Consider the following 25823-nt stretch of genomic DNA (forward strand, 5'->3'; position numbering starts at 1 on the left):
TGCCAAGGGCTATTCCTGAGGGGTCCTGAAGCTTCTTTACGTATGTGGAGTCTTGGGTCCTCCAGTATTGGCTCATTGGCCATTTCACAACTTCCACATTTGTCACATATTACCAATATGTCAGGGGAGGTGGCTTCACCCTGCACCAATTCAAGAAATAAGAAAATAAAAACAAACGGAATCCTACAGAATGTGTTTAGAACACATTAGGCATTATTAAACATGGTAATGTTGACATATCAACTGTTTAAAGTAAATTAGAATTAACATATGTATTATGGTATATGATTCAATATGTTAAGCCAAAAATACAGGAAGAAGAATTTCAAGGAGATTTTGACACACTGTGCTTGCGTTTCAAGCCATCACCTTGTCACCTGAATATGTGCCACCATGCTGGCTGTACCTCAGTAAAGCAGGAATGAAGAAAAACACAAAACCATGAAAAGGTGCTCATCTTCACTAACCATCCAAGCAGTGCTATGTTTTGGGTATGTGGTGTCCCCCAGAGCTCAGGTGTGGGACAAGGCAAGAATGTTCAGAGGGGAAGTGATTAGATCGTGGAGTTGTAGTCTAGTTGGTGGATTAATCCACTTACAATGAATCATCTTGGTGATAACTGTCAGCAGGTAGAGTATGGCTGGAGGAGCTGCATCACCAGGGGTTCCTCAGGTTTGTTCTTTGTTCCTGGAGAGTGCGGCTCTCTCTGCTCCCTGGTTGCCCTGCTCTGAGCTCCTTCCTCCTGCTCGCCCTTCCACAATGGTGTTAAGCCTCCTTCAGAGCTATGGAGTCAGCTGAGCCGGCTGTGAAACCGTGAGCCAAAATAAACTTTTCCTGCTCTAAGTTGTACTTGACAGGTCTTTTGAGTGAGGAAAATCTGACTAAAACAGGAAATGAAATTAGAATGTAGTTGTGCCCTGCATAAGTACGTTTTGGTCCCTCACCAACCACACATAAGACAGGGTCTCATACGTTTGCGTTATCTGCTGATGTCATACCCATCTTAGCTTGTGTATGTGGTTGTGATAAAAGGGCAAGACTGGCCAAACCCAGTATTTCTCTGGCTTTATGTCTCTCCGTGTGATCTCTCTCTTTTGGGAGGGCTCCTGGCACAGCTCCAAACACCGGATGGGATGAAGTCAGAGGCTCCCTCATCAGAGCTGGAGTCATGCTAATTGGACTTGATAGAACCCCAAACTGTGAGATAAACAGACTTCTTTATAATGTACCTAGTCTCCGGCACTTTGTTGTAGCAATGCAAATGGACTAATATATCAAATAAAAGAGACATTGGGAAACCTAATGATGTGATGTGTATAAAACATGAAAATAGTGCTGGCACATACTGAGTGTTGTTATTAATATCAGCATTAGTAACTCTTAATTTCTTCTCCAGCTCAAAAAACTTCTATTCAACTGATAACTTTGTGTTTCCTGTTCCCAATTCTATTATACATTTACCCATCTGCTCAGCTAATTTTCATTCACTTGACAAAGAGTCACCGAGCAAAAACTCCCTTCCAACAACACGGTGAGGCATGGTTGCTGCAGAGGTGGGAAAGTTTTCAGTTTGAGGAATCTGTACAGAGGAAGAATAGAAAACTCAACATAGTGTGACGGGAAGCACAGCAGGAATGATTTAAAGGGGAAAACGTTGAGTTAATTTATTCACATCCTCTTTGAAGTCGTTCTGTAAATGAGTTCTCAAGACAGCATTTGCACAATCCTGGAGGCACACATCCCATCATGTCTGAGGACATATGTCAATCCAAAAGACCAGAAAGCAAGACTGCAAGTCCTTGCTCATATGAGGAAGGGGATGAATTCCATGTTACAGAAGTGGAGAGTACAGCAGTGGTCCCTGAATTCAGGCGGGGTGAGGAGGAGGTTGGGTAGAGGTGAAGTCCAGTTTTGGGAGAGAAATGATTTCTAAAATTCTATGTGGGGACCCACTCTGAATGATTTGTGCCTTCCATCCTGGAGCAGAGAGGCTTTGACCAGTCACTACATCTCGTAGTGACCTGGACATTGCCCTGGTCCCAGAGGTTGAGGACGCGTCTTCAGACATAGGTGTGTCACCCCATGGATTGAGCTATGCTCACCTGTTCCTTTGTGATAATACCTCTTTGACCTGTTTGGGATAGAATGTTCCATGAACACTCCCTTTGTGTGACCCCTTCTCTTGCTCTGCCTTTGGGTGTGGCCTTCCGCTGACGGCAGACATCACGAAGCTAGACTCAATCTCCTGAAACCTGACCCCTTGCCTCATTTGAATGACTTCACCTCAATAAAAGGATTCAGCACCTGCCCTCGCTCTCTCTCTCTCTCTCTCTCTCTCTCTCTCTCTCAGGACCCTTAAGGTCAGAGGAGCCATCACAGGACCCCAGAGAAAAAGGCATCTCTGTTTCTTGTGTGGTTATTTCGTGCAGCCCAGCTCCCCTGGAGTGACCCTGAGTGTTTTGGTTGTGAGGAACGTGACAGTTCTACAGCACAGTGGAGGACAATAGTTTACAACAGCTGGTTACATAATTTTGGAAAACTAGAAGAGAGGAGCATGAAGTGTCCCAGTGAAAAGAGATGATAAAGGGGCTGTGGCTGTGGCTCAGTGGTGGAGCACTTGCCTAGCACATGTGAGGCACTGGGTGCATATCTCAGCACTGTAAGTAAATAAACGAATAAGATAAAGGCCCATCAACAGATAAAAAAGTATTAAAAAAGGAAGTGGTGGTAAATGTTTCAGGAGGTGGAATGCCAATGACCTGGATTTTATCACTACACGTAGCACGCATGCATTGCGATGTCTCACTGTGAGCCATCAACAAATGCCAGTGTTTCATATCAATAAAAATACAAATGCAGATACCTCAGTGTAGGTGATTACAAATTAAAAATCCCATTTTTAGTCATACAAAATTACAATGACTGATTACATAGTGCATGGGTGATCTAATATACTGCCTTATGAGTGGGAATGAGCCCTAAGAAAGAGGCAAAGAATGAGTTGCCCAGAAATACACAAAAATGAGGTAGTCACAGTGTTGCATGGAGGGGACAGGGCTCTAGATCTCCAACATGGTGCACACTGTGACTCAGGGGAGACGTGTATTGACAGTTTCACTGTGAGGCACAATCTTGATGAAGACTCTCCCCAGGGCCACCTTGATGTCCCTGTTCCTCAGACTGTAGATGAAAGGGTTCAGCATGGGGGTGACCATAGTGTACATCACTGAGGCCATCAGACTCATCGTATTCGACAATGTGGTTATAGAACTGAGGTAGACCCCAAGGCCAGTGCCATAGAACAAGGAGACCACCAGGAGGTGAGACCCACAGGTGGAGAAGGCTTTGTACTTGCCTCTGCCTGATGAGATCCTCAGGATGGAGGAGAAAATCTGAGAATAGGAAAGGAGGATGCCAGTGAGAGGGAAGACACCCAGGACGATGGCCACAGTGTAAACAACTATGTTTTTCATGAGTGTGTCAGAGCAGGCGAGCTTGAGGACTGCAGGAAGATCACAGAAGAAGTGAGAGATTTCTATGTTGGTGCAAAACGAGAGCCTCAAGATGGTCAAGGTCTCTGGCAGGGAGCCCAGGACACTGACCAACCAGGACCCCAGAGCCATGAGCAGACAGAGACGTGAGTTCATGATGGCCACATAGTGCAGGGGGTGACAGATGGCCACAAAGCGGTCATAGGCCATCACTGTCAGGAGAAAGTTGTCCTGGCATCCAAACACAAAGAAGAAGCATATCTGTGAGACGCAGCCTGCAAAGGTGATCCCTTTGCTGTGAGTGTGGATGTTCCTGAGAGCCTTGGGGATGGTGGTGGAGGTGAAGCCAATGTCAGCCAGGGACAGGTTGGAGAGGAAGAAGTACATGGGCGTGTGCAGGTGGGGGTCTGTGATGACAGCCAGGATGATGAGCAGGTTTCCTGTGACTGTGACCAGGTACATGGACAGGAAAAGGCCAAAGAGGAAGGACTGCAGGTCAGGGTCATCTGTGAATCCCAGGAGGATGAAGTTTCCAGCTCCTGTTTGGTTTTTTCTTTCCATGGTGCTGGTGTGTTTGTCCAGAAGGAAGGAGAGAAGGAAATCCAAATTCACTCCAGCCAGAGGTTAGGGAGGCTGAGGCAGGAGGACTGCAAGTTGAAAGCCAGCCTCCGTATTTTAGTGAGATCCTGTCTCAAAAAATAAAAAAGGGCCTGGGCATGTGGATCAGTGGTGAAGCACCCCTGGATTCAAACTCTGGTACCCTCAACACCCCCTGCCTCAAAAAAAAATTTTTCAAAAAGAGATTTCCCAGGATGCCCCAATGTCTTTTGTTGAAACTTTGCGAACTCAAGAAATCATTTATTTTGTCTTAACACTGGGTCTCTTTGATGACACGTTTCAGTTACCATTTTTACCCCCCAAAGAAGCAAATCAAGACCTGACTGTATGTCAGTGGTTCTCAAATGGTGTCCCCAGGAATAGCCCCCTGGGCATCACCTGGAATCTTGCAAGAAATGTGCATTTTCCTGCATATCTGACTACCTTGACCTCACGCTTTATGTGTGAAGCAGCCCTCTCTGTCTTAAGAAGCCCTGTCAGGATTTGGATGCACACACCTGTTTGGGAACCAGGGCTCTAGATCTTGCCTGAGTCCACAGCAGTTTTTGTCCCTAGGTTTTCTCCTGCGTTCTGCCTCATGCATAAGGGAATTAACATCTTCTAGTTCCAGGCAGGTTGCCTGTCACGGGAAGGCTCTCTGTGTTACTGAGCGTGTAATCTGTGATTTCTACACATCATATCCTGTGGATGTGTGTGGTCCTTTTGCTAGAAATATCAACGTCTTTTGTTATTATTATTCTTGTTTCTATTTCATTTTAGTTACCATTTTAACTGTATAGATTCAAGAATCACTGGGTTTCTAATTATAGAAATCCCAGTGTTTCTAAATATAGAAATGAGTCTTATGCACATTTAAAAAAATCACATTAAAATATTCCATGAAAGGGAAGATAGCTGTTCAAATCTTATTCATTCTGGACATTTGCTTTCCAAGTATTCTTTATAAGGGAAGCAATTAAGGTTAATTCTACTTTTATATTTTCTTCTCCTACGATAATCTGCAAGTGATGTCTATCAGTTTTTCAAAAAATTTAAATCTGCCCTCTTAAAAAATTCAGGTATTTCCTCTGCCACATGCATATACATGATTGGCTTAATCTCACCATTCACCAGGCTGCCAGATTTATATTGTAAATTATTGTCCATCTTCATGATGTGCTTAAAAGTCGAGTAGAGAAAGTCACCTAGCATTATTTCCTTCAGAATTCTATTTCTTGTTCCAATTTATGCTTGTAGATGAATGTTAGAATCAGCACTATTGGAAGTAAAATACTATTGGAATTTTATCAGAGATTCTCTTAACGTTTTAAACTAATTGAGAAAAAAAATGACATCATTACAACATTCAGATTCTCATATCAGTAGCAGGAATTTGCCCCCATGCATTTCAGTGCCTTTTTAGGAAAATATTTCTGGTTTTAAAAAGAAAATGTAGATCATGTTCACTTCTTGTTTATAATATTGAGTGTATTTAAGCTTTAATGCTGTTAGGAATGATGATTCTCAATATCATATCCACTTTTGTGATTATATTTAGGAAGTTGTTTTTTTTGTGTGTGTGTGTGTTGATGAGATGTCATGTAATTTTTCTGGGCTTTCTTTTAATTTCATGATTTTTTTTTTTTGTAAAAATCTACTTTGACTAAATAATATCACTTTATAACACCTATCCTTGTTATTTGATTTATTTTATTGCTTTGAAATTCCAGATCCTTGTTAAGGTTTTGTGTAAGATATGGAATTCTTTGTTTTGTCACATAATATGATACTTAAATCATATTAAATTGTTTGATATTAAAATTATGTAATTTTAATTCCATGAATATGCATTGCTTATCCCTGCATACTTTGGAGGAGCATTTTAAAATTTTCTCTAAAAGTGTAATGACTTATTAACCATTTGAAAAATATAATGTTGAATGCAGTCTCCATGATCCCAAGTAAATTTTAAGACTTCAATGTGAAGCAAGAGACGAAAGCAGCTACGTAATGAAAATACAATGTAAAAATAAAGTAAACATCTACATGGGCATGAGTAATCTGTAAAAGTAGAGGAACATTCTGACCAAAAAATTTTTTGCACAAGTGAAAAAAAACTTCACTAGTTAGGACTTTATATTGAAAACATCTGAAGAAAAAGTGCACAAGGCAGAAAAGTGCAAAGATAATCTATTTAGTTAGTCAAATAATGTATTTCAATACTAAAGTCTCACTTATAATTTAAGATTCACACATTGCTTAGAAAAAGGTCAAGAGAGTTAAAGATTCATTGAAGGAAATGTAAAAAGGATATTAAATGAGCAGATTTTCATTCTTATCATTAATTTATAAAAGTGTAATGAAAATAAGATTCTGTTTTCATGGAATTAATTGAGAAGGTCTTTTCAAAAATAGTAACCATGCTAAATTCTGTGATGGGGAAAGGAAGTGATATTTCAGGTGCTGATATGAGAGCATACTTGGTCTGCCTTTCTGGGCCACAGGAATTAAATCAGCAAATAGCCCTTTTATAAATTCTACAAGAGTCACCAGCATATGACCAGGGATCTCCTGGAGGATTGACATCATTGTTTCTTTTTTGGATTTGCTTCTTAATATATCATATAAAGACTGCAAATGAATACATAAGTCATCTATTCTTAAGAAATACAAAATTTTAAACTTAAAATTGTTGGAAATAAAAATATCACTAGGCAAAACTAAAGCAGCAAGGAGCATAAAATGAAGGTAAAAGCAGAGCTAGAGGACTAAAAAGGAGAAAGATCCTAGAATAAAAATCCCCACAAATTCCAGAACTAATTCTCTAGCATCCACAACTAGAAAAAGTCAGACATCAAATGAAATGGATAAAAGGAGACAAGAGGGGGAAGGAGCAGGGTTTGAATCAGAGCAAATAAATTTCCATCATGTGTGATTATGTAAAATGACCCCATTTTATTATGCAAAACTACAATGCACTACTAAAACTCTTAAAGAAGACAAAGATGAATTGAAATGTCTAGAATTAGGAATGAGGAAAATGAACACAGAGGTAAGGAAATGCTCAAACTTACAAGATAATATTTCTTAAAACTCTAAATTGCATATGGTAATTCACAGTAATCAGGTGGGGGATGGGAAGAACAGATGTACTTGGGGTTAGACAGAGGGGAGTGGGGGAGAGGGTATGGGGGTCATAAGCAGAGTAGAATGAATTGGACATTATTACCCTATGTGCATATATGATTACACCAGCTGTGTGATTCTACATCATGTGCAATCAGAAAAGTGAGAAGTTGTACTCTGTTAATGTATGATGTATCAGAATGCATCCTACTGTCATGTATGACTAATTAGAACAAATAAAAAAATAAATAAAATAAAATACTCTGTCCCAGAGTAGAACTTATTTCTAGGAATTGTCCAAAGTTGATGGAGGATAACAAATCAACAACCACGGAAAGAACCAATAAATTATAAGACTTACCTGGCAGGACCTTTAGGTGGGTGCAGAAGCAGAATTCTTCTTTAAATAAAAAAGAAAACTAAGTCTGTCATCACTAATCATTTGTCAGCAGCCTGGAAATGCAAACCAATGCAATAGATGGAGAAAAAGGCACCAGAGATCTGAATATGGAAAAGGCAAGAAGTCTACTGGGGAATGATCTTGGCCAAATTTTTTCTGTTGTTATATCGTGTGCACGTACGAATATGAACCAACAAATCCCACCTACGTACAACCATAATGCACCTGTAAAAAACAGAGGAGAGGCAAGATATCATTGTTTATGGAGAATGGAGTGGCTGCACATGACAGATTGGTAGCTGTGAACTTATTTTAATTGGATGTGATTTTACTAAGGCCATTCATGCAAAGCCAATGTGTAAAAAGCAGAGGCCACTGAAGGTGGCACAGGGCAGATAGCACTTTGAGATCTTTGGCAGATATTGCTTCTCTCTAGTTATGAATTTCCATTTTCAGTTCTAACAGAGAAGCCTCAGTATTCTCTGTAACTTTTGTACTCATCTAACTTATTCAAAAAAATAAAACAGTCAGCAAGAGCAGCAAAAATTTGCATTTCTACACGCAGTAGAAATGAGTGCTCTTGAGTGCTCTTCAAGGTCCAACATTCCAAATATTAATGAAATTTACAACACCTAGAATGGGGACCAATACCTTACAAACACACAACAAATGTGAGATTAATATGTATAATTACTTGAGGACCTGCCTGTGTTCAGCACTTGTTTTATATTTTATATACCTTGATTCATTTCATCATCATTGCTGTTTTTATATGATATAAACAAATGTGTTATAATAATGCAATGATAATAATAAACAGGTGTATGCCCTACTAACTGTTAGAGTATTATTGTTTTTCATACCTGATTTACTTTAACTTCACCCCAACATGGTTCCTATGAAGTGAATACGATTTTAATCATTACTTTATAAATATGGAAACTGAGACAAAAAATAAATAACTTGATGTCAGAAGATGTATAGTTGGACTTGGGTTAGCTACACAATATACCCAAGGAGCTATTGAGTGAAAGAAGGAGTAGTTTTATACATAAAGGAAAAAGAAACTTCTCGGATGGAGGAGAACACAGACCCCTTTAGTGGTGCCAGAACAATAGTGAAACTGCTATTGGGGAAAAATTTGAGAGATGGTCATTCATCAGCAACGTGAGAGATCCTCAGAACTGGGTTCAAGAAAAGAGAGTGAGATGAGAAGAAGTGGAGAGGGAGAGAAGTCGAGAGAGACACAGGAGCTGACTGCACAGACCGCTCTAAGTGAGGGGCCCTCCTCACTGCAGTGTCCTCACTTGGGCCACCAAGGCTTGTCCTGTGAGCCCTGTGCTGCCTCCTACCTGCTCCCACATCAGCAGCCCCAGGGGTGGTGAGCTCCTGCTCTTCCTTTCCTGGGTGATAAGGGTCAGCTCAGCTCTGCTGAAGGGGGGAAGTGGCGAAGGCATGAGTGCTCTTCAAAGTCCAAGTGAAGTCACTCATTTCTGGCAGAGCAGAGCTGTGGGTGAGAGGATCATGGGGCATATGAGTATTTCCAGGGCTTGGGAGGTTGAATTCTCATTAAATTAATTGTTGCATTATTATTCTGTTCTCTGAGAAATTGAGTTTCCATAAATTATCATGCAAGACTAGAAAGGTAATTGTGCACGCAGCCAGTTTTGCATCCCTGGGACCATCTTGTTTGCCAGCCAAGTCTATCCTTCCCCTGGGGCTGTTGGCTCATGATGTGTTTTTTTCCTCTGGACTTTAATCTACTGATTATTGTCCTTCCCTGTGAGTATTTCCTCAAATGTGAGATGGATGTGCATGTGATAAAAATTTGCATCCATTCTGTAGGCTCTCTATTCACCTCACTGATTGTTTCTTTTGCTGAGAAGATGCTTTTTAGTTTGTATTTATCCCATTAATTGATACTTGATTATAATTATTGCACTATAGGAGTCTCATTAAGGAAGTTGGGGCCTAATCTGATGGAGATTTGAGCCTACTTTTTCTTCTATTAAGTGCACAGTCTGTGGTTTAATTCTTAGGTCCTTGTTCCACGTTGAGTTGAGTTTTGTGCATGGTGAGAAATAGGGGTTTAATTTCATCTTGTTTCATATGGATTTCCAGTTTTCCTAGCACCATTTGCTTAAAAAGGCTATCTTTTCTCTAATATAAGTTTTTGGTACCTTTGTCTAATATAAGATAATTGTAATTATAGGGGTTTGTCTCTGAGTCCTCTATTCTGTACCATTGGTCTACAAGTCTATTTTGGTGCTAATACCAGGCTCTGTAGTACAGTTTAAGTCTGGTATAATGATGCCACCTGCTTCACTCTTCTTGCTAAGGATTGCTTTAGCTGGGTCTCTTATTTTCCTGATGAATTTCATACTGCTTTCTTTTTATTTCTATGAGGAATGTCATTGGAAGTTTGATTGGAATTGCATTTAATCTGTATAGTGCTTTTGGTAGTATGGTCATTTTGACAATATTAATTCTGAATATCCAAGAACAAGGGAGATCTTTCCATATTCTAAGGTCTTCTTTAATTCCTTTATTTAGCATTCTGTAGTTTTCATTGTAGAGGTCTTTTACTTCTTTCATTAAGTTGTTCCCAAGTTTTTTTGAGCCTATTGTAAATGGGGTAGTTTTCTTCATTTCCCTTTCAGAGGATTTGTCATTGATGTACAGAAATGTCTTTGGTTTATGGGCATTGATTTTATATCATGCTACTTTGTTGAATTCACTTATGAGTTCTAGAAGTTTTCTGATAGAATTTTTTTGGCTTTTCTAGGTATAGAACCATATCATTGGTAAATAGTGCTAACTTGAGCTCTTCTTTTCCTATTCGTATCCCTTTAATTTCTTTCATCTGTCTAATTGCTCTGCTTAGTGTTTCAAGAACTATGGTTAAATAGAAGTGTGAAAGAGGGCATCCCTGTATTGTCCCCATTTTTAGAGGGAATGCTTTCAATTTTTCTCCACTTTGAATGATGTTGAGATACAGCACTAATCTCCAGGGTATATAAAGATCTCAAAAATCTTAAACCAAAAACCAAATAACCCAAGGAACTGGACAGTCACTTCTCAGAAGATGACATAACAATCAATCAACAAATATGTGAAAAAATATTCAACATCTCTAGCAATTAGATAAATGAAAATCAAAACTACTCTAAGATTTCATCTCACTCCAGTCAGAATGGCAGCTATTAAGAATACGAACAACAATAAGTGTTGGTGAGGATGTGGGGAGAAAGGCACACTCATACATTGCTGGTGGGACTGCAAATAGGTGCAGCCAATTTGGAAAGCAGTTTGGAGATTCCTTGGAAAAGTGGGACTGGAACACCATTTGACCCAGTTATCTCACTTCTTGGTTTATACCTAAAGGACTTAAAAACAGCATACTACAGGGATGAAGCCACATAAATATTTATAGCAGCATAATTCACAATATCTAAACTATGGAACCAACCTAAATGCCTTTCAGTAGACGAATGGATAAAGAAAATGTGGTATATATACACAATGGAATATTACTCAGCAATAGAAGTGAACAAAATCATGACATTTGCAGGTACATGGATGGAATTGGAGAATATAATGCTAAGGGAATTTAGCCAATCCCCAAAAACCAAATGCCAAATGTTTTCTCTGATATAAGTATGCTGATTCATAATGGGGGTGGGGGGCACATGGGACAAATAGATGAACACTAGATAGGGCAAAGGGGAGGGAGGGGAAAGGAGGGGGCATAGCAGTAGGATAGGCAGTGGAATGAGATGGACATCATTATTCTAAGTACATCAATGAAGACACAAATGGTGTGACTCTATGTTGTGTACAACCAGACATGAAAAATTGTGCTCCATATGTGTAATATGAATTGAAATGCATTATTCTGTCATATAAAACAAATTAGAATAAATTAAAAAATGTGAGATGGAGTTCCTTGGTCTCTCCCAGGCATGAACAGGCGGTATCCAAGCCAATGTGAGTCCTGCACCTTAAGTGGGAGCCATGCCCAGGATCACATCCAACCCCATACATAGTTCTTACAGTGACCTTACTCTTCCAAGGACCTTGAAAGAGTCCATGTTCAGCATTGCATGTTCAATGCAGATGAAGTTCCAGGCATCTGTTTAGGGAAGTACATTGAGAGGTGTGTCACTTGTACAGGAAGGAGTCTATAGGTATCCACAGCTCTATGTTTCAAAACAAGCTGGCTGCATGACCCTCAGTACTCCAGGGCAGAGAGTATGGACCTCTTTAACAATTCACAAGGCACTGATCTTTACACCACGAATCAAGCATTTAAAAAAATTTCAGAAAATGATAACAGTAGGACAGAGAGCATTCTTTTTGGATGACTCTGTTTAGTGTGAAGCAGTATTCAACAGGTGAGAGCTTCTCATCAGAAGGGAAGGCCTACCATGGGACTCCTGATGCCCATGTGTTCCAGGGTTGCCACACATCTGGTCCATGCTGTGTTCCTGGATCCACTTCTCATCCTCCTCCTCTCAGGATGAAGCCATCCCTTGCTCACACTTGGTACAGAGACACTAGTCTCTACAAAAGCATCCAATAGGAAACAGCCTGTTGAAATCTAATGTTGAATTCAGAGAAAGGAAATCATGGGAGAGCTCACAGAGTGCAATGTGCAGAGGTCCCTTTTGGCAACAATATGGCCAAGTGTTTTCATTGTCCATGTATCAGGAATGCTTACTCTAGGGAAAACTCATATGTGCTTATTGTAGCAATGTCCTGAGTGTTGTGACACATAGTCCCCCTTCTCCCTTCTGATCTTGGGATCATAGGGCCAAGTCTGTGGTTCTACCTTAAGAACTGTGCAAGGACTTATGGCCCAACACTCTCAGGTATGCACCTGATTTGGGTAAAAGAATTTAGGATGTGAATCAGACTGGGAGGCAGGACCTTCTCAGGTAGACTCTTCCCAAGTGACTGTGGAGTGTGTGTTGTATTGTTAGTGATTCTGGGTTTTGGAATGGAGGAATCACTGGACAGCCTTATATTTTGTGAATGTCTTTCAGGCATGACATCATCAAGATGGTATAGCAGGAGACCCCAGCCTTCACCAGCTCACCTAAGCCAGACAGAGTCTGTTACCTATAAAACAGTCAACCCCAAGGCAGACCCAAGGTCTCATTAAAAAATGTGAGCTACATGGTGTATAAAAACAGGACAATATTCACTTAGAAAGGATCATGGAGATGCCAGGAGATGGTTAGGAACAAAGGAGACAAGCAGAGGCTATTGGTTTCACCCATGTAGTAGGAGCCATGGGGATTGCTAACAGCCTTGCCACAGAGGAACCAGCCCCTTCTGCTTTATAAGAATTATTAAGATTATAAATTTTGAGTGGTACCTGGCCACCTCACATTTTCTTTTTTAATCAAATATATTTAGAATAATTTAATAAATAAAATAGTGGGCTATACCTTTTCAAGGCGAAATTTTCATTATGAATTCTATTTTTCTCTTATAATAGAATAGCCTTGCTTATCCCCAAGTAAGTTTTATGTTTGAAATATGTTTATATGATGAAGGTGGGAGAATATGCCACCACAAAGTGTACCACTTGTGTAGGGATTATTTTGAGAGGAAGGCAATTAAAACAACAGGTGCAAGAAATGCTCTATGGTGTCCCCTTTTTATCCTGGAACATTGTCTATCTTATTATGAAATCAGGTATAAATCTGTATTCATCTAGACATTGTGAATTTGGCTTCTCTCCACATAAATGTATTAATTAAGTACCATATGAAAATACAAATCTAATAAATTTAAGAGATATATAAGTGGTACCAAAATCAGTGCCAAGGAAGAGATTTTGAAATAAATGGTGCTTGGATTATTATTTATTTGGTCAAGAGTATTATTTATTTGATCAAAATGCAGTAAGTTTCTCTCTAAGTGCCAAAAATAATAATAAAAGGAAGTTGTAGGAAAGATCTTAAATTGTAGTGGTCTTTAAAGGAGAATATAGATGAATCCTCTGAGTATATACCTAGATGGAATAAAAAATGAATAGAACTAAAAACATAACTGATGAATTCCAGCATTTTAAACAAGTGTTATTCAAGAAATAAGAAAATAAAAAACAAATGGAAGTCTAGGGAATGTATTTAGACAACAATAGACATTATAAAACATGACAATGCGGATATATTAACTGCTTAGTGTCAATTAGAATTAAATATATTTTATGTTATATGATCCAAGGAAGTGAGCCAAACATACAGAAAGAATAAATGCAAGGAGATCATGACACAATCACCTTGTCACCTGAATATGTGCCGCCGTGCTGGCTACACTTCAGGGAAGCAGGAATGAAGAAAAACATAAAACCATGAATATATGCTTATCTTCACTAACAATCCAAGGCAGTGCTGTGGGAGCTCAGTTGTGGGACAAGGCAAAAGGGTTCAGAGGTGAAGAGAGTTCACAGGTGATCCAATATGTTGTTGCATTATGAACAGTACCTAGGTGGGAATGAGCCCACAGGAAGATGAAAGGAAAATAAAAAGGAGACCCAGAGACAAGATGCAGAGGGAGAATAGCAGATGGCAGAATGCTCCTTGTCTAATCTGCCAGCTTTATTTATATCAATAGGTTACATTAGGTCACTGGCATCAGTAGTACATTATCATTCATTGTGTCATTAGGCAGCTTATAGGTTTAGTAACATTATGCAGCTTGTTCCACAGTTACTTACTATAGTTGCAATGTGCAATGTTAGGAGTTTTGTGTAGCTCTCGAGAAAGTCTATTGCTTAAAGTTACTGCTATGTGGACAGGTTCAGGTGCAGTGGAGCTAGGTGAAACATTGTGGTTATCTAAGGAGAGTTTCCTTATTCCCAGGAGCTGTGTATGAGTGAGATCAAAGCCGAGGCTGATAAGACTCTAGCACAGAGCCTCCTCATGCAGGGCATTGTACAGCAGCTAGGCATCCTGTGTCTTTGCACATAAGTTTTCCTAGCAGCCAGGCATTCTGTGTCTTTGCACAGAAATTTCCCATCCACCAAGCATGTCATAGTTCCATGAAGCTATCAGAGACCCCAGTCCCAAACACAGAACCCTTACAGGAAGATGCAAAGAATGAGTTGCCCTAAAATACACAAAGCAGAGGTAGCCACAGTTGGATGGACGAGGTGAGGTTCTCTGGTCTTCACTATGGTGCACCCTGTGACTCAGGAGAGACATGAATCCACCCTTTCACTGAGAGGCACCATTTTGCTGAGGACTCTCCCCAGGGCCACCTTGATGTCCCTGTTCCTCAGACTGTAAATGAAAGGGTTCAGCATGGGGGTGACCATTGTGTACATCACTGAGGCCATCAGACTTATTCTAGAAGGCAGTGTGGCTAGAGAACTGAGGTACACCCCAAGGCCAGTGCCATAGAACAAGGAGACCACCAGGAGGTGAGACCCACAGGTGGAGAAGGCGTTGTACTTGCCTCTGTCTGATGCGATCCTCAGGATGGAGGAGAAAATCTGAGAGTAGGAGAAGAGGATGCCAGTGAGAGGGAAGACACCCAGGACGATGGCCACAGAGTACACCACTATGTGACTGATGAGCTTTTCAGAGCAGGTGAGCTTCAGAACTTCAGTAAGATCACAGAAGAAGTGGGGGATTTCTATGTTTGTGCAAAAGGAGAGCCTCAAGATTGTCAAGGTCTCTGGAAGGGCACCCAGGATACTGACCAACCAGGACCCCAGAGCCATGAGCAAACAGACCTGTGGGTTCATAATAGCCACGTAGTGCAGGGGGTGACAGATGGCCACAAAGCGGTCATAGGCCATCACTGTCAGGAGAAAGTTGTCCTGGCATCCAAACACAAAGAAGAAGCATATCTGTGAGACGCAGCCTGCAAAGGTGATCCCTTTGCTGTGAGTGTGGATGTTCCTGAGAGCCTTGGGGATGGTGGTGGAGGTGAAGCCAATGTCAGCCAGGGACAGGTTGGAGAGGAAAAAGTACATGGGTGTGTGCAGGTGGGAGTCTGAGGTGACAGCCAGAATGATGAGCAGGTTCCCCAGCACAGTGACCAGGTACATGGCCAGAAGCAGGCCAAAGAGGAGGGACTGCAGGTCAGGGTCATCTGTGAATCCCAGGAGGACGAAGTTGCTAGTTTCCGTTTGGTTTCCTCTTTCCATGGGATTTCTGGGTTTCCTGAGAAAGAGGGAGAACAGGAACTCAAAATTCACTCTAAATAGGGATTCCCCAGAAAGACCCCAGTATCTTTTATTGAAACATTGGGAACTCAAGAAATAATATTTTGTCTTATCTTTGGGTCTCTTTGCTGACAAGTTGAAGTTACTACGTTAACCCAAGGAAAACTGGCTCTAGTCCAGTGGTTTTCTAACGGTGTTCCCAGATTAGCCACCTGGGTGTCACCTGGAAACTTGGTGGAAATGTGCATATTCAGGTCCACAGGACCAGCTGAGCCTCAGATTCTGGGTTGGAGCATCCTCTGGGTTACTAGGCCCTCTGGGGATTCTGATGCACATGTCTCTTTTTAGGCCCCAGCTCCTGTGCCTACTGCATCCCTGTAGCCAATCGTTCCTCAGTGTCCTGGTGGCTGCTCTGGGGTGTTCCTCCTACTGCACATGGGCATGCGAGCTTCCTATCTGTAGGCAGGCACATCTGTGAGTGGAATACTCTTTATTTTATGGGGACTTCAGTGCTCCTTCTGGTAAAAATATCGATATCCCCTGTGAGTGTTCATCATTGGCATTTCATTTTAAGAAATTTTATCTTTGTATTAGTTCATTACAGTCATGCATAATATTGGGGTTCATTTTGGCATAATCATACCAGCAGGGAACATAATTTGCTGCACTGCAGTCCTCAGTACTACCACTTTCATGACACAAATCCAACAAACATGGATTTGCAAAATATAGAAATCCTAAGCCATGTGTGGTGATGCACACCTGTAATCCCAGTGACTCAGGAGGCTGAGGCAGAAGGATCACATGTTCAAGGGTAGCCTCAGAAATAGAGTGAGACCCTAAGCAACTTAGCAAGCACTTGTTTACAAAAAAAAAAAAAAAGAATAAAACTGGGAATGTATCTCAGTGGTAAAGTGCCCCTGGGTTAAATCCCCAGTACCAAAATAAAAGGTTAATAAACAAATAAATAAGCAAATATAGAAACCCCAAGGTTTCTAAACATAAAGGTGAGTCTTAAGCACATTTTTAAATCTTCCAACACCATATTAAAATATTTTAGCACATGGAAATGGCTTTTTCAACCTTCCCACTTTGGCCATTTATATTCTTCTAAATTTTCTTTAGGACAAATAGTTTGGATTTATTTTCATTTTATATTTTCTCTTGTTAGAATAGCCCATAAATTACCTCTGTCAAAAAATTAAGTTATTTCCTGTGTCTTATTCATATAAATAATTGATTAAAAATGATCATTTGCAGGCTATCAGATCTAGATGTAAAATAACTATGTAAAGTAACTATCTTCATTATATACTTTAAAGGATGGATAGAAAATGTTATCCAATATTATTTCTTTCATAATTTTACTTCTGGTATGAGTTTATTTTCATAGATGGATTTTAGAATCAGTCCTATTGGAAGGAAAAAAAGGAGTTTGATTAGTGATCCCTTAAAATTTTAAATTAATTGGGAATAAGTTGACATCGTTACAATGCTTGTATTTCTCCTTCCAGTGGCAAGAATTTCCCTCTAGAGTTTTTGGCCCCTGTTTGGGTAAACTTTCCTGAAGTTTTCTTTAAAAGAAAATATAAATTATGTTCATTTCTTGTAACAGTTGATGTATTTTAGGTTTAATGTTGTTAATAATGATCATCCCTATGATTTATCTCTACCATTGCTGTTATATTCAGAAAGCTTTTGATTTTTAAATGTGGTGAGGTTTTTCTTATTAATGTTCTGATTTTTCTAAGATAATTTTAATTTATAACATATTTATTTTGTTCCCATTGTAGTGTTTTGAAATTCCAGATCCTTGTAAGATACGGAATTTTCCTATTTCTTCCTTTCTTTCTTGGAAATCACCCCAGGGTTTTGTCCTGTAATGTGATGCTCATTCTCAGATTAAATTGCTCACATTAAATATGTTCTTTTTATTCTTGTAAACTGCATGGTTCACTCCTAGATAGAGGATTTTACAGGTATCAATAAGTGTATAATGATTTATGAAGTATTTCATAAAATAATGTAGAGTCTAATACCATGTTCTGAAATAAATTTCAAACATTCTATGTGGAACAGGAGTTTAAAGCAGCTAATTGCAAAATACACAATAAAAGCAATATAAATTTACACATGGATTTAAATAGTCTTTGAAAGTAGAAGCACTTTCTGAATGAATAGTTTGGTCTAAATAAAAGGAAAAAAGTAATTAGAAGTATACCTTGAAAACATCTGAAGGAGAAAATGTGACTTGCAGAAAATCAAGAGTGCAAAAATAATCTATTCCATTAGTCAAAGACAAGAGCTTTGATTGATTGATTGATTGATTGATTGATTTGGCACTGAGGATTGAACGGGGGTGCTTAACCACTGAGCCACACCCCAGCCCAAAGGGAGGCACCCGAGGGAATGAATGAAGGAATGAGTACAATATTATAGATAAAAGAAAAAAAAGTGTCTTTGGTAGAGGAGGGTCAAGGCACTTGTAGTGGTTCCAAAAAGTGCCCAACATGGCTGGGACCTCAGATGAGAACAGAGCCACCAGGAGGGTGAGAGATCCTCAGACGTGGGCTCCAGAAGAAAGAAGAAGAAGGAAGAGAAGAAGCTGAGAGGGGGAGAAGTCAAGGGAGAGACAGGAGGTGGCCACACAGATGGCTCTAAGTGAGGGGCCCTCCTCACTGCAGTATCCCCACTTGGACCACCAATGCTCATCCTGTGAGCCCTGTGCTGCCTCCTACCTGCTCCCACGTCTGCAGCCCCAGGGGTGGTGAGCTCCTGCTCCTCCTTCCCTGGGTGATGAGGGTCAGCTCAGCTCTGATGAAGGGCAGGAGGTGGCGTCAGGCGTGGTGCACTTCAAGGTCCAGGGGAAGCCACTCATTTCTGGCAGAGCTGAGCTGTGGGTGAGAGGATCACAGAGCATATTTGCTATTTCCAGGATCTCAGAGGGTGAATTCCCATGAGTGTTCATTAAATTATTTCTTTCCTTATTGGTCTATTCTCTGAGCAATTACATTCCCATGGGCAAGGAAACTAAAACAGAAAGGTAATTGTGCCTGCACCTAGTTTTGCAACCCTGGGACCATCTTGTTTGCCAGCTATGTCTGTCCTTCCCCTGGGGCTGTGGCACATGATGTCATTTTGTCCCTGGACTTGAAATCTACTGATGATTGCCCTTCCCCATGAGTATTTCCTCAAATGTGAGATGGAGCTCCTTGGTCTCTCCCAGGCATGAGCAGACAGTAGCCAAGTCCATGTGAGTCCTGCACCTCAAGTGGGAGCTGTGCACAGGACACATCCAACTCCACACACAGCTCTTCCAAAGACCTTGCAAATCTTCTATGTTCACCATCGCAAGTTTAGTGCAGATGATGTTCCAGGCATCTGGTTAGGGAAGTGCATTGAGAGGTGGGTTGGCTGGACAGGAAGGAGTCTGTAGGCAGCAGCATGTGTTTCTAAACACACTGGCTGCATGGTCCTCAGTACTCCAGAGCAGAGAGTATGGACATGGATTTAAATATATCTTTAACAATTCACAAAACACTGGCCTTTACATCGCCATCAATTTTTCTTTCAGCATTGAAAATTTTTGTTAAAAATGCTCAATTGCAACCATTGAACTATTTAAAATTTTTCTGTATTTTGTTTATTCATGTGTGCATGTTTTTATATAATATATAATGCATGATATAAATAATATCCACACAATGCTGTGTCCTGGAATATACACTTAAAATATAATGATCATTTTCTTTTATTTCTTTCCTTTTTTGGTATACAAGTTTATTTTCTTTTATATATATACTATATCATCAGTGACTAGAAAATTCTGGAGAGACCATTTAGATTTTAAGGAAAAACATGACACTCTTTTGAAGTTATACAGTTTTATGTCATTGTCTGTATGATTACTTGATGTTATAACTAGTTAAAAAGAATCAGTATCCTTTGTTTATGTAAAAGGTAGTTGCTATTATAACTTCTTTTTTCAGTAAATCAATCAAACCAAAATTCAAATAATGTGGTCAGTAAAATATTATGTCCCAAATTGAAAGACTGTTTGGTCTGTTGATCATCTATCTATTTATCTTAACAAGGATCTGATCATTTAGGACATAATTGAAGGAATGGAACCTTACCTATATAACCTAGAGCTTTATTCTCTGGGACAATATAACTCTTTAAGTAGCAAAATTTAAGAATAAAGAAATAGTCAATACTACTATATTAATACTAGAATTTTACATGCCTTCATGCTAATTATTTGTGACACACTATCCTTATATCTTTACATAGGGTGTAAGGATAAATGTGGCTACTGATTTTATTATTTAAATACCAATTGAATATGTGACTCCATTTATGCACTTAGAAATCTGTTTCTATAAGTGGTACAGAATTTCTACCAGATATAAATAATACTGGAGTTCAAATCCATTGGTGAATGTGTGTTTTTTATTGTTTGTTATGTTTTTTTAATACTTAATTTTTATTTATTGTTTTTAGATACACATGACAGTAGGGTGTATTTTGACATATTATACATACATTTTTAAAACAAATCTAGAAAATGATAACACATCCTCCATGCCTGGCACACTGAGAACAGACAGCATTCCTTTAGGGTGACTATGTTTGGCATGAAGGAGCAGGCAACTGGGTGTGACCTTCTCACCAGAAGGAGGGACCTACCACAGCAATTGAGAAGAAAATCAGTGGAGAACTTTGCAGAGTACCATGTGCACTGAGCCTTGCTTGGGAACAATGTGGCCAAGTGTTTCCAAGGACCATGTATCAGGAATGCATGCTCTAGGGAGAACTCATAGGTGCTTATTTTAGTAATGTCTGGAGTACTTTGATACATAGTCTCCCTTCTGGCTTCTGACACTTTAGATTATAGGGTCAAGTCTGTGGCTCCACCTTAGCAGCTGTGCAAGGACTTATGGTCCATCTGTTACGGGCTGATAAAAGATAAATTGGGCTGATCTCATTCTGCTCAGACAGTTCACCCTGTGCAGAATGGGCCCCCCTTTCCTCCTGAGCCCACTTGCATAGAAGCAGACACCCTCACCCATTTGCTTCCTGACCACAATGTCTTTAAACTATGGAGCTGACGCTAGCTTGCTTCCTGAGTGGGTACAGGAGGTACCAATTCTGAGAATGCAACTCGGTACTTCCCACTTTATGAAATGTGTCTTATGATTGTACTTGTCTCTCCTGCCCCTCTCCTTTGTGGTTTTTCTGTTTTTAAGTGGCCCTCTCACCTGTGTTCATTGTCTTGGGCTCAGAACTGTCTGCTTTCTGCTCCCTTGTCCTTGACCAGAATAAATCCTTTGTCTTTGCTTCAAAAGGACCTGAAGTTTTATTTGGAATTTTGGAATAGTGCCTCAACACATCACTGTCATGTGTGCACATGATTCAGGTTAAAGAATTAGGATGTGAATTAGAGAGGGAGGCAGGACCTTCTCAGGCAGACTCCTCTCAGGTGACTGGGAAGGGTGACTTACTGTTAGTGATCCTGGGTTTTGAGTGGAGGAATCACTGGACATTCTTCTAGTTTGTGAATGTCTTTCAGGCATGAGATCATCAAGATGGTATAGCAGGAGACCCAGCCTTTACCAGCTCACCTAAGCCAGGCAGAGACAGTTCTCTACAAAGCTGGAAAGTCCAAGGAGGACCCAAGAGCCCATTAAGAAATGTGAGCCACATGGTGGATTAAACAAAAGACATTGTTGGATAGAAAGGAGGAGGAGGAGGAGGAGGAGGAGGAGGAGGAGGGAAAAGCAGAGTTTATTTGTTTGGTTTCACCCATGTGGTAGGAACCATGGTGACTATTACTTGCTGCAGAGAGCACAACAGCACCTCTGCTCCTGACTTCACCTGTGACCCTTCCCACTGGGGAGCCCCAGTGGGGAGATGAGGCAGCACAGCTCTCCTCCCCCGAGAACCGACTGCTACTGAGCCACTTTGGAAAGGAGATGTCCCCTCCCCTTCTGCACAGCCCTGACTCCAGCTGCCCCTTAGGAGCCCACCCTGCAGACCCCACCCTGTGGTTGACCTGGGCACCACCACATTTCAGTCACTGGACCTTGTCACGGTGAGAGAGTTGGCACTCGGATGCTCAGAGCCAAGGACTCTGTGCATGTGACTATGTGCTGGGCTGCATGTCAGTTGCCATAGAGCTGTTCCCCGAGGGATCCCAGAGCTTCTGTAAGGCCTGGGCTTCTGGTCCTGGATTGTTGGCTGCTTCACATCCTCCAGGTCTGGCACATCCTACCAGTGTGTCGGTGGAGGTGCCTGCATCCAGTCATCCTGCGTCAGTGCCAGTGCTGCCCTGGGTCCCAGAGCTGTGCTCCCCCTGTGCATGCCTGTGACTCAGGTCTCAGCTTCATGGCCACTCCCTGGTCCCCATGATCTGTCACCAGGAGGCAGTCTGCAAGCCAGATCAGTATAAAGAGGGATATCCTTAGGCTCAACTCCCTCCCTGGGAGGGAAGAAGATTAGGAGGAGTTCAGAGCCACCCCCACTGAAGACCTATCAACCCTCTGTGCCCATGTGGCCTTACACAGCATCCTGCATCTTTATCAACTCTGGCCTCAGGTGACTGAGCTGTATAGGCATCATGCAGGAACACCCTCCCAGGTGCCAGAATAGCTGCACTACAACCTGCAACAATCCTCACAACCCGATAGGAGCAGGTTTTTGCATTGTAAAACTAGTGTGTCTATGACTGATGGGACTTTATGCAATGGTACAGATGTTCTGTCGGTGTTGCCCAAGGTGGTAGCCACTTGTCATTCAAGCTACTGAGTACTTGCACTTGGTATGTGCCTAGCGTGAAGAAGGAGCTTACTACAATTTAATTTACTTTAATTGTTATTTTTTAACCAGTTAAAGGCAGACTACCATTGTGCATTGGATAACACTGTTCTGTATGATTGGCTTCTTGGACAATGGTGTTATTTAAACAGAGATAGGAGGGAAAAGGACACAATTCCAGTCACTTCCTGGGGCCAAGGTGGTCAGCAGCCTCTGCAGATTTGGGGCTCCTGTTTTTCATTAGACCTTGTGGCTGTGACTGAAATGATATTGAGGGTTTCCTCTATGGCCCGTCTGCGATTATGAGGCAACTGTTTACAAGGGTCTGAGGGTAACTTCAGCCCTAATTTAGATGCTGACTTTGTGATTTATTAGCAGGTCCCTGGGCCTGTTCCCTGACCTGTAAAATAAGGGTGATGGTAATAGTATATTTTCATAGGGTCACTATTAATTGTTAGATAGTAATAATTAATTAGAAGCTGGCTCCTGCACAGCCTCCCTCAATGAAGAGAAACAGGAAAAAGAGAGAGCTGACTTTCCTATTCTTTGCATTTCCTGTATGTGTCCTGCAAAAACCTCAGCAGAGGTGAAGAAATCAGCTGTTTCTTGGCCCATTGACCCAATCAACAAAAATTTGGCATTTTTGTGGACACCATCTCCAAGTCAAGGAGTGTCTTGCCTGGATTGTGTATAAGCCTGGTCTCAAGCCTGGTCACTTCATGGCCTCAGCTGCTCTAACCTGAAAGTTCCTCCTGAAAGCATGGAGGAAGGAGAGCGGCTTTACAGTCTTAGTCACTAATATGCCATTATGTAAAAATGTGAGTGTATAACCGATGTGATTCTGCAGTTTGTATGTGGAGTAAAAATGGGAGTTCATAACCCAATCGAGTCAAATGTATGAAAGATGATATATCATGAGCTCTATAATGTTTTGAACAATCAATAAAACAAAAAAAAACAAAAAAAACAAAAAACCTTTCTGGGGGCTAGGCATGTGGCTCAAGCTGTAACGCACTCGCCTGGCATGCTCGGGGCACTAGGGTTCGATCCTCAGCATTACATAAAATAAAAAATGAAGATGTTGTGTCTGCCGAAAATTGAAAAATAAATATTAAAAAAATCTTTCTCTCTCTCTCTCTCTCTCTCTCTCTCTCTCTCTCTCTCTCTCTTCTCTCTCCTAAAAAAACCTTTCTGTAATGAAATCTACAGTGTGTGGTTGTTTTGTATGTGTGTTTGGCTTCTTGAGTTCAACATTGTGTGTGTGCGTGTATCATTTTATTTTTCAAATGAGGAAAACACTTCTCTTCCTAGAAGCTCCACCTAACGTGTTTCAGCTTACATGACTCTGGGTGGAAGTGTGTTCGATAACAAGGCAGGTGGAATAATGACCTTGCAAAGAGGCTCTTGTCCTGATTCCTGAAACGGTGACTCTATTAGGCTTCAGAGAAAAAAGGAATTAAATTTTATAATGGAGAGGATCTTGAATGATCTGGCCGAGTCACGGTAACCACAGGATCCTTCGATATGCAAAGGGAGGCAGGGAAGTGGGTGCCTGAGGGTTGTGATGTGTGGGGTTCATCAGCCACGGCTGGCTGTGAAGATGGAGAAGCAGTGAGCCCAGGCATGTGGGCGGCCTCTGGAAGTCAGGAAAGGAGAGGAGAGAGGGTTCCTCCTTAGAGCTTCTGAAGGGCACAGCCCTGCAGCACCTCCATTTTACTACCCTGGACTGGGTCTCCTGAAATGAGAGCTGATGAATTGGTGGTTCTTCAGCTACCATACTTGTCGGAATGGTTCCCTCAGCAACAGGAAATGAAGAGACGGGATAGGGCTTCTGTTGGCCTTTAAGATGGGATCCTTACTGCTGCAAGCAAACTCATGTTCTGCTCTTAAGCCAAAAGAAGAGCACGGATATCAGAAGGGCAGCTCAGCCATGTTTCTCACAAAGAGTAACCAGGCAAGTCCATTTTAAAAAAGAGAAGTAAAGAGGTAAATTTGTCCTTCTCTTTATGAAAAAAAAATCTGTATTCATCCAGGTATTGTGAACTTGACTTAGAACTAAATAGAGAGATCACTGTACCAGAAAATAAAATAGCAGTCCAATAGGATAAGAAGCTATTATAAAGACTGGTATCTAAATCAATGCAGGAAGAAAGAAATTTGAAATAAATGGTGTTTGGATGTTTGGATCATAAATTAATTATTTGAAGTAAAATCAAAATGAGTTCTCGTCTTAATGCATCATAATCAAATGAAGCTGGAAGGAAATCTGAAGCACTAGTTAACTTCTACAATAGAGTAAGAATCAACCCTCTGAGCATAAACCCAGAAGGAGAAACAAAAGCAATAGAACTAACAACACAATTGATGGATTCAAGCATGTTAAGCACATGTAGTTAAATGAATAAAGAAAATCATGAACAAATGGTAATCTAAGAAACATATTTAGAACATATTGTGCATTACAACGCAATGCAGACATATCAAATTGTTTTATGACAATTAGAAAAAAAATCTCTAATATCGTGATTGATCCAAGTCGGTGAGCTGCAAATTGAGGAAGAAAAAATGGAAGTATCTGCTGCGCCCCTCCCCTGACTCAGGCAATGGCAAGGCCCTACTGAGGTGGATGGCGCAAGGTGTCCATCCTCTGGAGGAGCACAGTATGTTTCTGGGAATGGACTGATTTGTTTTTGTATTCCTTTAATAAGTATAGTTGTGATTTCTCATATGACCATTAAGCATGAAGGAAAAAACATGACTTTCCCAATTAATGCAACAACTTCTAAAGAATAGATCTGTTTGCTCTAAATGCAATGATTCAGCTGTGGAGTGTAAATTGTTAATGTCTAATGAAAAACTCCCTGTATTCCTGTCAAGGAAGTTTTTGAGAAATTAAATTAAAATCTAGAGAAGAAAAATTAATGCTAAGAAGACAGATTAGTGCTTAGTACTGGGCAACTTGTTCTTGTTCCTGTGCACAATGGTTTGTGCTCTTACTCTTGTTTGATTAAAATTAATAAAAAGTCAACCACTTGCCATAACCATGGCACCGGTTCCAGTCAGTAAGTCAAGAAAGAATAGTCAAGGTATAGGCCAATAGTTTGGGACATTTGTAACTATTATTAAAAGTTAACTAAGCAGAAACAGCTCAAAGCAAAACGCGAACTGAAAGTACAAATGTTTGCTTATGCATAAGCCAAGATACATT

General features: G+C 40.6%; 2 protein-coding genes across 2 annotated transcripts; both read right to left on the bottom strand.

The window, feature by feature from the left end:
* Positions 1–3089: 3089 nt before the first annotated feature.
* On the bottom strand, positions 3090–4052 carry LOC143399959 (olfactory receptor 7C2-like). The gene has a single exon (XM_076857184.2). The coding sequence runs from the start codon at positions 4050–4052 to the stop codon at positions 3090–3092; it is 963 nt and encodes a 320-aa protein (XP_076713299.2).
* A 10766-nt stretch (positions 4053–14818) lies between these two features.
* Positions 14819–15781, bottom strand: LOC143399967 (olfactory receptor 7C2-like). Its single transcript, XM_076857191.2, has one exon. It carries the CDS (start codon positions 15779–15781, stop codon positions 14819–14821), a length of 963 nt encoding a protein of 320 aa, XP_076713306.2.
* Positions 15782–25823: the final 10042 nt, after the last annotated feature.

This window comes from Callospermophilus lateralis, chromosome 1 (genome assembly GCF_048772815.1).
Source record: "Callospermophilus lateralis isolate mCalLat2 chromosome 1, mCalLat2.hap1, whole genome shotgun sequence".
Classification (NCBI taxonomy): domain Eukaryota; kingdom Metazoa; phylum Chordata; class Mammalia; order Rodentia; family Sciuridae; genus Callospermophilus; species Callospermophilus lateralis.